Below are 14,522 nucleotides of genomic sequence, written 5' to 3' on the forward strand. Positions count from 1 at the left end.
TTACTAATTGTTGTTTCTCTGGAAACAACATGTCTGCATTTAAATTAATATTGAGGTGAACAGAGGATTCACTTAAAACAAAACCAGACAAAATGGTTGGTTCATTTCTGTCTTCTTCATTGCTTCAAGTCTGCTGTCTTTTCTAATCTGGGCTAATTGAATGTTTGCAAGCCCCTGAAATGAGTGTTGGTACTGAGGTTGGCAGCCCAACAGCTGTGGCTTTATGTGGTTCTTCCTGAAAGGCCAACACCATCAAAAATAGCAGGGTGGCTGGTACCAGCATAGTTTTGCCACTGCTGTGAGTTACTATCACTTTTCCATGTCTCAGTTCTGCCAGTTACTATCTATGGCCTTTTAAAAGCCATGAAGTTTCCTTATTTATAACATGAGCAGGTTGATTTAGACTTCGTAACATCTCTAAGGTTCTTTCCAGCACTAAAATTTTATGGCCCTTACTGTGAAGTTTTGACAAGAGCCAGGATGTTTTACTCTCTGGCTTCTCCACATCAAGTGACCCAAGAGAAAAAGAACATATTCTTGGGAGTTAGGGAAGTACCTCACTTCTTTCTAAAATATCTCTTCTGATATTTACCCTTCACTAATGTTTCTAGACTCAATCTTGTAACTAACTCTGTATCATTGAACTTAAAGAAGAATAGTTATAGAGGACTTATGTGGGTAAATGAGAGGGCACACAGGTGGAGAGTTGATAGGACCTGTCCAGGGTGGGCGCGCAGACTGCTGGAGACTTGGGACACAAGTGACTCTCCATGATGTAGATGTATGGGGAAGATACACAAAACAGATTATTCGGCTCATCAAGTACTACTCAGCCAGAAAGACAGAATAACAGATAAACTAAACTTGGACAAGTCACTCTAATTCCCTATGGCAGTATCTGCCCTGGTGTGCCCATGTTCTACACATATTATAATAGATTAAAATGTTAGAGTTCCATCTTTTAGATTCCCATTAGGCCAACAGACTATGCAATTTTTCAACATGTTTTTGGGTTATAAGCAAAATACATTTTACCACTAAAAACATTTCTGCATTTTAATTAGCACCCAAGCAGGGTTTTGTTTTCAGAGGGGGAAGAAGAGGTAGGGAGGGAAGATAAAAGTTAAAAGGTTTAAACAGGGAGAACTTTGCAAAAGAAGTCTAGAACTTTATACCAGTGAACCCTCTTGAGAGGGCAATGTCCAGATAGTACATGACTTCCAGTTTCCATGGCTCTCTACAGCCTGCATAACACCAAGGCTTAGTGCCCTCCACCCTCCCAGGGTCCCAAGGATGAGAAGGGTCAGTACTCTTGGGGCTTGGAAGGACCCACTGATATGCCAAGACCCAAATATGTGTTGAGTGCCTATCATGTTCCCAACACTGTGCTAAGCCCTAGAGATACTATTAAGAACAAAACATGAAATACACAGTTGGGACTACATTGAGATTAAAAGCTTCTGCATAGCAGAAGAAATGAAAAGGCAACCTAAGGAATGGTAGGAAATATTTGCAAATCACATATCTGGTAAGGGGTCAATCTCCAAAATATACGTCACTCCTACAATTCAATAGCAAAAAAACTAATAACCCAATTAAAAAATGAGCTAAGAATTTGAATAGACATTTCTCCAAAGAAGACATACAAATGGCCACCAGGTATATGAAAAGATGTTCAACATCACTAATCATCAAGAAAATGCAAATCAAAACCCCAACGAGTTATCACATCACTACCGTTAGGATTGCATATTGTTTTTTTTAAAAAAAAAGACAAAAAGTGTTGGTGATGATATGGAGAAATTTGAACCCTTGCACAAATGGTTGGAATACAAAAGGGTGCAGTAGCTATGGAGAACAATATGGAGTTTCTTCAAAAAATTAGATATAGAACCACATGACCCAGTAATCCCACTTCGGGGCATATAGCCAAAAGAATTGAAATCAGGATCTCAGAGAGATATTAGCACTCCCATGTTCATTGCAGCACCATTCATGTTAGCTAGGATGTGGCAACAACTTGTTTCCATCGACAGATGAAAGGTGAAAGAAAATGTGGTCTGTATATGAAATGGAATACTACTCAGCCTTTAAGAAGGAGATTCTGCAGTATGCAACAACATGGATGAACTTAAGAACATTATGCTAAGTGAAATAAGCCAGACTCAGAAAAATAAATACTGCACGATTCCACTTATATGAGGTATCTAAAATAGCCAAATTCATAAAATCAAAGGAGAGAATCATGATTACTGGGAGCTGAGGGGAGGAGGACATGAGGAGTTGTTCATCAACAGGCATAAAAATTCAGTTAAGCAAGATTAATAAGGTATAGCATCGTACCTAAAGTCAACAATAATGTATTGTACACTTAAAACGTGTCAAGAGGATAGACCTCATGGTGAGTGTTCTTACCAAAATTTTAAAAAAGAACAAAACATGGAACACCGCTGCCTTCATGGAGTCACTGTCTAATGAGCTAGACAACAATGGACTTATAACATCACGTTATATCATTGCTAAGAGTTATACAGGATGTAAGAGCTTTCAATTCTTTCCTGAAAGATCGCAAGGTTTTTCTTAACCAGGAGAACAAGTACCAAAAGAAAATTCTGACAGAAAAAATCCACCCGCCCATATATGTTCCAAATTGGCCATTTCTCTGAATTTGGCCCGTGACCCACATGAGGGCACACGTGCGTGCATGTACACACACATAGAATTATTGAAGACTAAAAAGATGGAGTCTTGCTGCCAAACTTAGAACCACACACAACCAACTGATGACTTCTAGGAAGAAAATTAGAGTAGTGATTTGTGTTGCTTTCTGTTGAAAGAGAAGTGGATTCTCCCAATGTCATGTCAGCATAGGAGTCCTGGCTCTCACCTCTCAGAGGATCAGGTGAGTCACTCAGAGTACTTCAGTCATGTAAACAACTCTTATGCAAAAACAATGAACAGTGGAATAGGCTCTTTGGTCCTACTGTGCTTTTGCCTTTGGGTAAAATATTGTACCTTAGGCAGCAGTGGAAAGAGCTTGTGCTCTGGAGTCGGGGCAGTGATGGGAGGTGGGGGCTAGAGGGAGTGCGCAGTCCTGAGGTAAGATTCTTCCTCTGCCATTTATTCGCTGTGTGAACTTAGACAACCTACATAATACCTCTGAGCCTCAATGATTCCTTTATAAACTGAGGATAATAGCATTTATTTTTGCCTTGTGGGTCATTGTGTTGTGTAATGTGCTTGCCACATAACTTAGGTGTTCATTAAACAGTAGCTATTGTTGTTAAGATCTGGTCATGATGAGACTTCAGGGTGGCATAGAGGCCAGCATCCTAAAGCTTCTTAGGGAAAGGGGCAGCCCTAAATGTGAAGCAGTCTAAAAATGAGCACTTTCATTTTAGAAGAGGATGGCAAGGAAATGGCATTCATTTTTGTGATGAAATTTTATGTGTGATGCAGATCAACATGTTAGAAGTAGGGGATTTGATTGGAAGATGAGAGTGTCCTCTTTCTCCCTAGTTTATATATCCTTTTCCCTGTTGTATTGCTAAATCTGTAAGTAGGAAAAAGAGTTTGAGCTATGATGTGCCTTAGTTTCTACACCTGAAAATTGGAGGTGTCATCTATCTTATTCGTATGGTTTGAAAGGTGAATGAAAATATATAGAAAAGCTTGAAGTTTTGATGAGGGAATATTAATAAATGTAAAGCATTACAGTGGCAACTGCAATTACAAAATGAGAATTCTCCTTTCCAGAAGTACTTGAGGAAGACAGAGAAAACCAATGTATTGTACTGCTGATGTCAAAGGAGTTGCTTCAAGGCCACAAGATGCTAAGAAATTGAATGCTTTCAGGGAAAGGGGCATTAATGATTTTGTTGCTTAAATTTTTTAAGTTGCACATGAGTGAGCAAAAGAAGTTTTATTCCAGGTGCCTTTGCAATCCAGTGGGTTTATTATATCCATAAGGCTATAGGATCAGTCTGTAGACTTCTGCTTTTCTTCCCTGCGGTAAAAATGATGTCTCTGTTCTTTCATCTCATCACCACTTAGGTTCTTCAGGGTAATAAGAGATAGAAGAGAAACACACCTGGTCGCCCTCTCAAGGGTATATCATTCATATTTCCCAGCTACATTGTTAGTTCAGCTTCGAGGGCCATGCTGCTTATAGTGGCCTGTGTCCTACTGTAAATGCCCCCAAACAAGAATAAGATTACCTGACAAAATTATGTCTCAGAAATTTTAAATAAAGTTTGCTTACTTCTTGCTTCCCCACCCTTCACTTTATACCACACACACCCATCCATACTCCTACACACATACCGGAGGCAGGAAGAGAATTCAAAGAACAGGGTGATATCTACTCCATCTCTCAGGTTCAATACCTGCTCTAGGAGATGCTCGTGTCTGGCCTCCATACTTTAAAGGTATCTTCAGATAACCTGCACTATCCATTATGTTAGTGGATACTTGGTTTTCTCTTTAGTTGTGCGATTTCTCTTTCCTATGCTGCTATTCATGGTCAGATTTGTCTGTTTTCCATAAATGAAAGCTTCTCCTGAAACTTGGAGGCTGCATCCAAATCAGAAGAACTTACATATTTTGTTACATCACCATTTACTTTGAAAAATATTTTTTGTCCTATTAATTTAGCTTTTATAGTAACATAGTGAAATATTTCATGATTGACCACAAATATTAGACATTGAGTCTGTAGCTGTTATCATCACACTAAGATGTAATGATCCAGTCACAGTACCTCGAGTTCTGATCATTCCCAGGGACAAAGTGCCCTGTACTTTGAATCTGGGTAATTACCCAGGGGTAGTCTGAGGACGCACTGTGAAAGATCTCAAGGAAGAAAAGGCAAACACTGCACACTAGTGCTCTGTGAACCTAACCACCATAATTCTAATTTTATTTGAGTGTCCTGTGGTCATAAATAGCTACCTATTTTCGTGAAGGTGTAATTCACAGTGGACATTTTAATATGTAAAACCCTCCCTGCTGGAAAGTTACAAACATTAATCAAAGTGCAATCTTAACCCCCCTCAAAGTAATGTAACAGAAGAGCAGAAAAATCACTAAAACAAAAGATGTGACATTTATTTTTACAAAAGCAATAAACATGAGATGGGTAATATAAACTTCATTCATCTGTGTCCTACTTCTGAGATCTGTTGCTATCTGAAACATTAGTTTCCTGTATCTAATTCCTTCCCTCTGTAATATAATAATTTAAAAAAAAAAGCATTTTGAATTGGGACCTTTTGTATTTCATTATTAGCATTGTGCCTGAGTCCAGAACCAGCAATTTGCATATTATTTGTTATTACCCATTAAAGTCCATGCAGAGTATACCATCACTAAATCAGAAGTTCATAATTGAACAAATGAGACCTGAAAATATGTTAAATTCATTTTTATAACAATTGAAATTTAATAACTTTAATAATTATAAGCTGTTTATGCATAAAATCTACTGCCATATTTGCTATTACCAGGGAGGAAGAAATTTTCCTCTACCCTTCCAGGATCTTCTGGCTGGTCTAAGAATTAAATTGACATGAGACAGATTAACAGGAGAAAAGTCAAACAAAGTTTAATAACATGTATATATGGGAGAGACCCAGGAAAACTGAATAACTTGCCAGGATGGCTGAATCCCTCACCTTAGGTACCATCTTCAGCTAAATACAAAAGGAGATTGGGGTAGTGGCTGGAGACTTCAACGGGGAGGAGGGCAATTCACAAGGAGATGGAAAAGCAAGTGTTTGGTAAACACTTGTTCTCTGGGTCATGCTGAGACAATGGAATACAGAGTGGACTCTGACCTCTGGGCTCTGTCAAGTTTCTCCCACCACACCTGGCCCATATTCTTTGAACTTACCTCTGGTGATGGCTCTATTCCAGGAACAGGACCTCTATCTAAAAATTTTTTAGGCAGTTAGGAGGCAGGTCAAAGTCTCTTCCTGAGTCTTTTGGGCCTTGATTTGTTTTCAAGTCAAAATAATCCTCATACCAAATAGACATTTGGGGGTGGCAAGTTTTGCTCTCCTACACTATCAGAATGTTGAGGACACATCAGAAATATCTTTCTAAAGTCACTGCAAGGAACAGCGTTTCTCCTCAGGAGTAGTATGAGCACATTTCCTATTTTGCCCCTCCTGCCAGACAACCTTGAACCATACTTGAGTCATAATAACTGTGTGAATATATATAAACAGAGTCCTAATACATCATTTTCCCTGATCCTGAGTTTTATTTATACAAATGTTTTGTTTCATGATCTTTTGGGTCACACAAACAAAATCTACCTGTCCTATGTAGTTTCTGATCTCTAGATTTTAGTCTAACACCCCTGGGATTACAAGTATACGTTTTTGTTGTGAGTCACCACAAAGCATGTGGGAAAAGGTGGAGTTTAATTAAAATAAATAAAATTATATGCTTATAATCAACAACCTGCAAGAAATTAAAATATTGATGACTCAGCTGTGTTGAAATTAGGGAGGACTAAGCTATCTGTCACACCATCCTGTATGAAAATGTTTTCTGTTTACAACAACAATATCAAACCAAAGAAGAAACACATTGATCAACTATTCCCCCACCCACACCCTCCATCTTCAAAGTTATTTTCTTCCTAAAGAAAAATTCACAGAGATTCTATCTGGATTTTCTTTTCAAGTCCCAAATCCTTTATATGAATGTCTTAGTCATGTTATTGGAGACAGAATTCATGCTTAATTAGAATTTATCAGATAGTTATTATATGTCGCCCTCCCTGAGTTATTTTTAAGAGATCAAAATAGGACTCACATCTGAAATCTGACAGTAGTTATTGAAATTGTAGCTAAAATGCTGATTTAGGGGTTCTGACCTTGTATTGCTTATGTTGCAAAGCAGGGTCTGGAAACAGTTCTGATTTAACCTCATTGCACTAATTACTGTAAACTCCTTCCATGAGTAGGATAATAATTGCCATTCTAATTGTTGCCCTAAAAGTGGAATAACTACAATGCAGCCATTAGATAATAATATATGATTGTCTTAAGTGTATGCATGTGTGCTGACATTTAAGGAGGTATCTGAAGTCAAGCAGTACCCATTTTTCAATGAGTATATGAGGATATGTGTAATAGTCTATTAAGATGGTAATATTACTCCTGTTGCACAAAAGTGTTTAACAGTGATTATTGATGTGCGGTCTTCATAACATCTGAGCAGAAAGACATTGGAACACTGGCACCATCCTTTAGCTTAACGCTGGCTGGGTTGTTGTTTTTTTTCTCATTCTGTCTTGTATTATAGTTATTTATGCCTCTTTATCATCTCCTCAACTAGAGTTTTCTAAAGTCAGGAATTGTATTTTATAAAATCTTTAGATTCAATATAGAGCCTAATTCATGGCATACACGGGCAAATCTACTTAAGAACCACCTGAATTTCATTTTACAGTCATTGTACAAAAATATCCCTTTGCTCTCATACCTGGTATGCCATATTTTAAAGAAATAATTTTAAATGGCAATAATCAGAGGAGGCACATTACCCAAAACTAAATACCTGCCAAAGGGATCTCTTAGTCCCCAAAAAGGCTCCTCGTAAACTATGAATTTAAAAAAATTTAATTCATAGTTTACAAAGAGTCTGAAATTTTAGCAACCTGCATTTCGATATTCTGTCAACTGCTCCAGAATTGTTGGCATAGTTTACCTAGTATCAGGAACACGGAGCTAAACACATTTCAATATAATTTTAATCCATTGCAGTTTCCAAAGAGATACATTAGAATGGGTTTTGTACTGTCAGTTGCCTCCATTAAAAATTTATGCAAATTAAAAAACAGATTGCAGACCTGGATATATTCCTGTATTTCAAGAAGTGGAAATACTTTCAATGAACTCTCTCACCTAGTGAGCTAATTTTAATTTGTTGATCATATTTCAAACAGAAAGTTAAGATTCATCTAGGAACAGTGATAATGCTTTTATTGTGGTGAGCAGATTAAATCAGGTAATGCAGTATCGTTTGTAACAAGTTCTTATGTTTTCTATAGGTGGATAAGCGGAGCAGCTGTAGTCAATGCATTTTATTCTTCAGGCAGAAACCAGATAGGTAAGGTCTACTCCTAAATAATTATTTAATATTTCTCTGTTGTTCCCAAGCGGTAGTGCTTTGCGTGACCAATTTATTATACTCCCCATAAAAGCACAGCGAGGCTGAGTTACGGATTTATTGAATATCCTCCTTGAAAGTAAATGCATCCATGTACCTCTTTTCACTATAATAGCAAAATTTAAATCAGTGTAAATCACACTAAGTAGTTTTGTTTCTTTTACAATATTCTCATTTATAGTTGAATAGTTTGTCTTATTTCTAACTACTTTTATTTTATTTTTAAATACTTTTTTAAAGTCCCTTATATCGCCATAAAGTTATATTAACTTTAGGACTTTCTAAGTGTCAGCATCTTAGGTGGTTTAACATTCCAAGAACCAAATTTTCAGAAATCCAATTTTTTTGTCGATTTTGTACACTGGCACTGGTAGAGATGGTCCTGTTCTTTATCATCTTTTTTTCTAGAAGATTCCAAGAGGCTCAGAAAGTTGAAAAGTCAATTATGCTAGGTTGAACCATATGAAATTTTATTTATTAACCACTTCTGATCAAAAAAATTTTATATGTTCCCTAGTAGTAGTATCACAGAAATATGCATAGAAATTAATACATGAGTGAATAATATAATGAATAATGAAATGGCTTAATATAATAAAGATATATTTTTTTCTCTTCCTGGGAATACTGCGACATCTTGAAACTCTCTCTTAAGTATCTCACAGATAGACCCATTTTTTCCCAAGGGTTTTTAGTATGTAGAAAGGCAACCAACTGATTCAGTACTTCAGTGGGAGTATTCTAAACAAACAGTACAGCCAGCTTCTCCAGGTGTACTCAGTCCAGCCCTTCATTTCTCAGTGTAGTCAAGAATCAAGAGGGAAGATAAAATTTGATGACACTTTCCCCCGTTGCCTTTATTTTATTTTTATTTTATTTATTTATTTTTTTGGCCACGCCACGCAGCTTGTGGAATCTAAGTTCCCCGACAAGGGATTGAATCCAGGCCCTTGGCAGTGAAAGTTGTTGAGTCCTGACCACTGGACCACCAGGGAATTCCCCCCCACCCCCATTGCTTTTAAACCTAGGAAGTGTTAAATTAAGAAATCATCCACATTTTCTTCTAGTATTTTTATAGATTTTTATTTTTGGAGCAAATCTTTAGTCTATCTGGAACTTATTTTGGTACATGAGATGAAAATGAATTATGATCAGAAAAGTTTGTCTTTATATAACAAATAGTTAATAATTAAGGCATGTGTACTGGGTTAAAGTCAGTTAGTTCGAAGTCTAGGGTAATATATCTCCCAGCTAGTGAAATGATTACCTAAACCTAGATCAGAGCCTGTTTAATGATCAACTCAGAACCCATGCAGTCTATCTTTGTTATGTATTCCTAGACACCATTCAGACCTTTTCTTAGAAGCTCCATTATCTTGGGAGAGTCTTCACTTTGAAGACCTCTTGAGGTCTGTCAGTGTAAGATCTAGTTCATTGTAGACTTGGACAGAACAGGATAATTGACTTTTAATGGAATCCCAGGGCAAATTGAGGTGGCCTTGACTTGAATTCTGCATTAGGGCAGACTAAGGGATATTGCTTTATTTTAATCCAGCTCAGGATCCTATCAGACCTGACACTGATTCATCCCCATAAGAAGAGCCATACAGACCTGTGGGACCATTCTGGCATGTTCATCCTTTCATTTCTTCTCTAGAGCAGGTCCACCCAGTTTAGGTCAAGATGGGCCTAGTTTGGCTTTGAATTACCCCATAGCCCTGAGGCTGGCTCAAAATTGGTCTGCCTCAGAGATTTCCTGATCTGAGAAGACCTGGGAATGTTCTCATTTTGAATTTAATACATTCAAACCAAACAAGCGTACAGCAAAAGGAAAAAGAAGGTAAAAGGGTGCTAACATTTCACAAAGTAGACAAATATCCTCTGAATAGTCAAGAAATGGCTGTGATAAACATTCTTAATATATAAGAAAGACCTTTTAAAGATACTCAAGGTAAATTCATATGATGGAAATAAGAAATCTGAAAAATTGCTAACGTCTTTTCATATGCTTTTCATATGCTTATCTGCTAATAAAAGCAGTTCAGAGAAAGGGAAAGTGTCATGCAAGAGGAGAAATATTTGACATGTATACGTTTTCTCCTTAACAATTCATTTAAATCTCCAGAGTGGGGATCGTCTTAACTAAAAACAATTGAAGATCCAGATCTGTATCTTTCTTCTTGATAAAAGTGTATTTGTGTGTCTATCTATACCTAGAGATATAACTTTTGCAGCACTGTCTTAATGAACTTGATATGATGTGCATTACATAATTAGAATTGGTATAGAATAACATGTCTCATAAATGATCCTCCCACCTTCACACAAATACCCTAAGCTAGATCACATACAATTTCTAATGGGATTGGTCTTTTTGTGTTATGGTGATAAATAACTTGTTTTATTATTGTATAGGGAGTTATTCATATTAGTAATTTCTACTGTTTAATTCAATTCCCACCACTTTTGTCATAACTCATAGTTACTCCATGGAGCTTTAGGAATCTTTCATGCCGTTAGGAAAGCTGTGCTTGCAAGTTTTGTCAAATGTTTCTCTGTAAGTTTCAGACACCACTCAATCATCCTATTAAACTTTCAAGTCGTTTCCAAGGAAATGATCAAGTCATTTGGGAAGTCTTACTACTGCTACATTCTCCTTTTTCATTAACAAGAAATTTTTTTTAAATTTTAGGAAATTTATGGATTATTTAGTGTACTCAGTCTGGGTGATCTATGACTACCTTGACATAATTAAATTTTCTAAACTTGTCTTAGTCATTCTTAGGAGTCTTATTTTCAGACTTGAGAATTAAGAGTAAATGTTTCTGAACATATTGCTATTTCATTTAATATAAAAAACAATGTTTAATTTTTTCCACCAAAATTGAGTTTATCTGAATGCACTCTTGAGCTTTATATCAAAGATTCTAAAGTCGAATTGCTTGCAGCCTTAAAAAAATAAACCAGGGCAGTGAGGGGCTGGGGGTGAGTAGAAACAGCCTTTTGTTTCATGGACCAATGACTTATTTAATTAACTAACTTGTTGACAATCATGAACATAAAAAATGCACAACTAAGCAGTTGGTTATTATCAAGAGTTGTGATGCCTATTAGTAACAGTGATAAGGCTAATGGGGAAAATCCTCATCATAGACATTTAGCTGACAGAGTAAAAGGAGAAATCATAATTTGCAAAGTTGAACCTGAAGACTAGTATTTAATATGAGCCATAAAAATCTTATCACTTGCCTGAAGAATGGCATATCAGGGTATAATTAAAGCAGCAGGATCTTTACAGTTAATGTTTAGTCTTGATAGCACATTTCATAAGAGCATTTTATATAATGGATGGATTTTAATCAAAGTACATAGTGTGGGAGATAGTGTTCACTTTAAGTTAATAAAGTACTGCACATAATTTTTATACTTCAAGCTAAAAATAATTTCTTGGCACTGTTGATAGCTCAGGCAGCTACACGTGAGGTATAACGTTCATCAAAATCCTCCAAGGACAAAAGTATTTTTTTTTTGTAATTTTGAATGTTATGGCAACTTTCAAGATTTTTTTTAAAGATCTGGAGAGCACTTAAATTGCCCAGTGTATTTTAAAGTCTCCTCTGTAAATATCTGATATTTATCCCTGAAACCTTGCAAGGTTATGTCATACTCACTCCACCTGAATGACAAAGAAACAACATTTGCTACTCTGTATTAACTAGGTCTTAAATTTCTTAAGGTCAGGGCCTTTCTCTTGTATTCTTGATATCCCATGTAGCAATGGCCCAGGGCTTTGCATGCATAGTAGGTGTTGAAACTAATGATTTTTTTTTCGATTACAGAACATAATGCTTCAGTGGATACTAGAATTGTAGAACATGAAAGATACAATTACAAAACCATGGACGTTATGAGGGAAGGGGAGAGTATGGGGGAGGCAGAGAAATAGAAGTCCATAGAGACAAAGGCCAGTAAGAAGAGGCTGTATCTAGTTAGATTATCTAGATTATCTATCATGGCAATGATAAGCCATCAGAGGTGTTCTAGCAGAGGAGAAATAATGACTACAGTGGCACTTTTATTGGCAGACAAGATAGGTTGGATTTAGGATAGATTGTAGTAGGGTGAGACTGGAAGTAAGAAGACTGATTAGGAAATTAAGTTCTTGAGGCAAGGAATGAGAGTGTGAACTAGGAAGGTGGCAGTAGGACTGATAGGAGGAGATAAACAGAAGAGATGCTACTGGAAAGAAGGTACATGACCTGATCTTTTCCTAAATAGATCATATGAGACTTCGTAAAAGAAAGGAGACATCGAAGATAGACAGAAAAATGTTCAGTTTGGGTGACTGAGAGCCTTCACATGCTATTAGCAGAAATAATAAAGTCAGAGTGATGGCTTCGAAGGGAAAATGATGAGTTTGATGTCTGACACATGAAATTTAAATAGTGTGAGACACCTAAGTGTAGAAAGTTAGCAAGGTAAGACAGATGTCAGGGTAGACATAAAAATTACAGTTTATTTATTTGCAAAGTCTTTAGGACACCGTAGGAAATTCATTCATTCATTCATCATCATTGATTATTCATTTATTCAGCACATTTCCTGAGCACCTGTTATGTTCCAGGCACCATCCAGTTTTAGGTGCTGGAGATAACGAACTGAGAGTTCAAATGGACTCAAAAACAAACAAACACATGTATGTACAAACAAATCTGTGCTCTCAATGAGCTAATATTTGAGATGCCATGGGGACAGACAAGAAAAAGAAGGACAAAACACCCATAAATAGTCATACATGCCTTGATGAAAATAAATAAGGGTGGTGTAATTGGGGGATGCTTTCGATTGAGTGGCTCTGTTTATTTACTAAGCTATTGTAGATGGATAAAATGTTAGACACATTAAAAGTAATACTTCCATTGTTAAGTAACTATTTCTCCCAAATATTTGCAGTTGGGGAAAAGACCTTCTGCATGAAGATGATAATTTTCCTTCGCTCTAAACTCCTTACAGTGGGGAAACAATCTTAATAGATGTTACAAAGACAATTATGATTATAAATCACAGATGTGGTGCCATTCTGGGATGAACTCTTTACTGTCATCAACAATAAAAGACCTGCATTTGTTTCTATCACAGAAGATTTTTGTACACAATTAAGTGAAACTGACATACTGGAAAACAGCTTAGCAGGCAAGAAGCCAACCCCAGGCCTGTCATCACAGAATAAAACCACAAGTAGTCTTAACTGTCTTCTTTCTTCATAGTCTTCCCAGCTGGCATTCTGCAGCCCCCGTTCTTCAGTGCCCAGCAGTCTAACTCATTGAACTATGGGGGCATCGGCATGGTCATAGGACACGAAATCACCCATGGCTTCGATGACAATGGTAAAGTGCAATTGATGCTTTTCTTTGGCTGAGATATACCCTAGTAAACCTCATTAAGAGTTATTATAATTTATCAATACAAAAACACATTTATTCATCAGCATATCATTGGTCTAATAATCACCACACTTTTAGTGTTCCTTTTAAATTGTTGCTTAAGAAGATCAGAATTTTCTAATAGCGAGGTTAGCAATGTGTGCTTTTTACTCTGACAGAATAAAACAAATATTCACATTGAGAAAACACTGTGATATTTGTCAACACCAATGATAATGTTTGGTCTTATTTCATGATTGTTTATGTCTTATCTCTCTAGACTTTTAGAGGGCAGAGTCCACGTCTTAAAAATCAGATGTAAACTCAGAAAGTAAGGTGCCCACAGGACTTTTAACTGCTTGTGGTCAGAGACATATTTTTTGCTGCATCTTGCACCTACTACCTAGTTCAGGGCCTTGAAAACAGTAGGCAATTAAATGTTTACATGCTGCCCAAAATGCAAAATAGTTTTAGAAATGAAATTTGAGAGGAATAGAAGTAAGGATGTAAAATATGTGAAGAGGTAATGGTTGAAGTTATAACAAAGATCGATTCACAAGTGGAAAGAAAATAACAAGAGAACAGTAGAGGGAAAATAATGAAGCCTTAATCCAACTTTAGAGGGACAGAGGAAGAAAAGGAGACAGGAAGGACTTAACTAAGCTTCTGTTAACTCAAACTATACAACAAACTTCACAGGTAGGTATTAATGCTCTTTCCATTTTTCAAACAGAAAAATATAGATGCACATAAGACTTGCTCAAAATTACAAAACTGGAAATTGGTGGAACCAGGATGTGGGTTCAGGTAGCTTGTCTTTATATCCCTTTTCTTATTCACTACATCATAGATAACTGTTTAAAAGATAATAAAATCAAGTATCAAACATATGACGTATATAAATGCTGCTAAAGCTCA

General features: G+C 36.6%; 1 protein-coding gene across 6 annotated transcripts in view; it reads left to right on the forward strand.

The window, feature by feature from the left end:
- Window positions 1–14,522, forward strand: part of MME (membrane metalloendopeptidase) — a 92,037-nt gene that overhangs the window by 59,219 nt on the left and 18,296 nt on the right. For all 6 annotated transcript variants that reach the window (XM_060011459.1, XM_060011464.1, XM_060011461.1 and 3 more), the window contains 2 exons: window positions 8,063–8,121; window positions 13,449–13,568. In XM_060011459.1, coding sequence (XP_059867442.1) covers window positions 8,063–8,121; window positions 13,449–13,568 — 179 coding nt within the window. The remainder of the gene's footprint in view (window positions 1–8,062; window positions 8,122–13,448; window positions 13,569–14,522) is intronic.

Source organism: Delphinus delphis, chromosome 4 (genome assembly GCF_949987515.2).
Source record: "Delphinus delphis chromosome 4, mDelDel1.2, whole genome shotgun sequence".
NCBI lineage: Eukaryota > Metazoa > Chordata > Mammalia > Artiodactyla > Delphinidae > Delphinus > Delphinus delphis.